The following is a 2,864-nucleotide window of genomic DNA, read 5'->3' as shown; positions in this document are numbered from 1 at the left end:
GGGGGCTGCGGCGGGGTCCGCCAGTGCTGCCTGATTAGCGATGCGGCTGGGAACGCCGTTCCCCCTTTTTGTTGAGCGTACAAAGGCTGGGAGGCAGCCTGTGTGCCGGGAGAGAAACCACCGAGGACAAAGAGCGTGCTGGCCGTCTCTCTCCTAGCGCCCTGGCTCTAACCAGCACCTGCCTGGCGAGTGGCTCTGCTCCCAAGGGACCCCCAGGAAGGATCCCAGCAGCCCCCTCCCTGCCCCAGGTGAGCACTGGGTGCTGCCAGGGGTGCAGCCCTTTTTGCAGCTTCAGGGATGGCCAGGCAGTGTGGTAGCGGTGGCATGTGTCACACAGCGGGGACAGGAACAGGTGCAGGTTCTCTCCCTGCCATTGTCTGTGCTGAGCTCCTGGCACAAGGGAGCAGCCCCCAGGATGGCATGGCTGTGGTGGCCTTTGTGGCAGCACCTGCTGTGGGTCATGAGAAGAGGCTGTGCTGTCCCCTGGTTTGGGTCAGTGATCACCCCACAGCCAGCAGTTCTGGAAGAGGAGAAAGGAAGTGGGTTGTTTTCATGTGTTTTGGGGCCCTGCCCTGCCCAGGTCCTGCCGTGGGTCTGGGTAAAGCCCCAGTTGCTGCAGGGAGGGCAGAGCAGCCAGAGCCCTGGGGCTGGGTGGTGTGGGCACAGCTGTGGCAGCCCTGCTGGCCATGGCCAGGAGCCTTGCAAGCCTGACCTTGTCCCTCAGGCTGCTTCCCCTCGCTGCCTCAGAGGTATCACACACCCAGAGCCAACACTGTGCCATGGCTTGCAGGGCTCTGTCCTCACCTGCCCTGTGGCCAGGCCTCTCCCGGGCACGTGTGCTCCTGTCCCAGCCCCAAGGGGCAGCGAGGTTCAGGGAGTTCCCTGCCATCCCTGGATGGCTTTGTCAAGAGGAAAACAGGTTTCCCTTGTCCCACTGGGTGTGTTCAAGGGCAGTGCAGACCATGTGTCCTTGCAGGGAGATGGTCCAGGCAGTGATGGTGATGCAGTACTGATGCTGTGCTGGAGCCAAGGTGCAGCTTGGCACAGCACAGCACATCCATGCACCCCAGGCAGAGCTGCACTGCCACCATGGGCAGCACTACCCATCCCTATGGCTGCCCAAACCTCATCCCCACACCCGTCGGAGAGCTCTAAAGCAGATGCTTCAAACGTGGGGAGCTTTCCTGTTGTCCTTTGTGCTGAGGTTAAGTTCCTGTGCAGTTTCCTGCCCTGTTATATATAGCTGTCAGCCCGTCCTGCAGGCACTGCCAGCCGCCTGCTCCACTTTGGAGTTGTTTATCCACAGCCCAAGCGCTCGATGGAGGCTGGGGGGGGGCTACCAGTTACCCCAGGGGCAGAGGAGTGCCACAGCCCCCCATGCAGGGTGAGGCTGTGGGTGCCCCCGGGCACTGGGTGCATGTGGGGTTTTCCAGGAGGGAGCTGCATTTTCTTCCCAGCCACGGTTTTCCCACTGGCACTGGGTGCTCCCCCCGCTCTGTGCGGGATGCCCAAATGAAAGAGCCACTGTTCCTGGAGGTCACCGGCAGCGTCACGAGCCTCTGTGTCGCCCTGGCTAAAATTAGACACTTATCAGTGTTGGGAGGGATGTGATTTTACAGGTTCCTGTTTATTAGAGCAACCTTCGCTCCAGGCCGTGTTTCCGGCTCCTCCCTGGTGGGGATCCTGCCCACGGCAGCCCCTGTGGTTTGTGGTGGCCAGAGCCAGGATGAGCAGCAGAAAGGCCTCTGTTTCCTCAACAAGGGGCTTTTGAACAGCAGGCAGGACGTTGGTGGCTGGATGGGATGGGGGTTTTACCCTGGGGAGTGTCCCTGCCAGCAGTAACTGCTGCAAAAGCCACCAGGATATTTTCTTCCCTGCCCACCCATGCTGCTCCAAAACAGCTCCTGAGCTGCTGAGGGTCTTGCCTGCAGTCAGCCCTAGTGCCAGGCACTGCCAGGCTTCTGGGCTTCTTTTGGGGCGTCCCTGCTGCATCCCTGGGGCTTGATGCCCAGCCAGGGTACACATTGACTGGGGCAGTCTCAGCCCTGTGGTGCTGCAGTCCCCAGGGAGGGTGGAAATACTGGAACATGGCTCAGGGGCTGGGGGTGGCAGCTGGCGTGGCCAGTGGGGTGGATGGAGGGGTGTGGGTGGGTGTTGGCCGTGCTGCTCTCTGATGGCACCCTCACTGTCTGTCCTTCTGCACAGGCGGCTGAGCCGTGACCGGCGCCCCAGCCCAGTGCCCTGCTCTGGGGACAAGAGTGCCCCAAGCCCCCATCCACCATGTTCAACCTGATGAAGAAGGACAAAGAGAAGGATGGGGCCCGGAAGGAGAAGAAGAAGGAGAAAAAGGAGCGAATGTCAGCAGCTGAACTCAAGAGCCTGGAGGAGATGAGCATGCGCCGGGGCTTCTTCAACCTCAACCGTGCCTCCAAGCGGGACTCCAAGACCCGCCTGGAGATCTCCAACCCCATCCCCATTAAAGTGGCCAGTGGCTCCGAGCTGCACCTCACAGATATTGACTCTGACAGCAACCGGGGCAGTGTCATCTTGGACTCGGGCCACCTGAGCACGGCCAGCTCCAGCGACGATCTCAAGGCGGACGATACCAACTTCAAGGGCTCGGTGCTGCAGCGAGCAGCCAAGTTTGGCTCCTTGGCCAAGCAGAACTCCCAGGTGATTGTCAAACGCTTCTCCTTCTCCCAAAAAAGCCGGGATGAGAGCACCTCAGAGACCTCCACACCCTCTGAGCACTCGGCAGCCCCCTCCCCTCAGGTGGAGGTGCGCATGCTGGACACCCCACTGGACAAGCAGGGGGTTCCCCCCGGGCAGCCCTGCACCCCTCCTGCCGCCTCCCTGCGTGCCAG

General features: G+C 61.4%; 1 protein-coding gene across 1 annotated transcript in view; it reads left to right on the top strand.

The window, feature by feature from the left end:
• The first annotated feature begins 128 nt into the window (after window positions 1–128).
• Window positions 129–2,864, top strand: part of MYO18A (myosin XVIIIA) — a 32,237-nt gene continuing 29,501 nt past the window's right edge. Inside the window, 2 exon segments of the mRNA XM_031060629.1 lie at window positions 129–248; window positions 2,206–2,859. Coding sequence (XP_030916489.1) covers window positions 2,281–2,859 — 579 coding nt within the window. The 5' untranslated portion in view covers window positions 129–248; window positions 2,206–2,280.

Source organism: Geospiza fortis, unplaced genomic scaffold (genome assembly GCF_000277835.1).
Source record: "Geospiza fortis unplaced genomic scaffold, GeoFor_1.0 scaffold425, whole genome shotgun sequence".
In the NCBI taxonomy this organism is placed as follows: Eukaryota; Metazoa; Chordata; class Aves; order Passeriformes; family Thraupidae; genus Geospiza; species Geospiza fortis.
The sequence above is the reverse complement of the archived record's forward strand: the minus strand, read 5'-3'. Positions and strand labels throughout refer to the sequence as shown.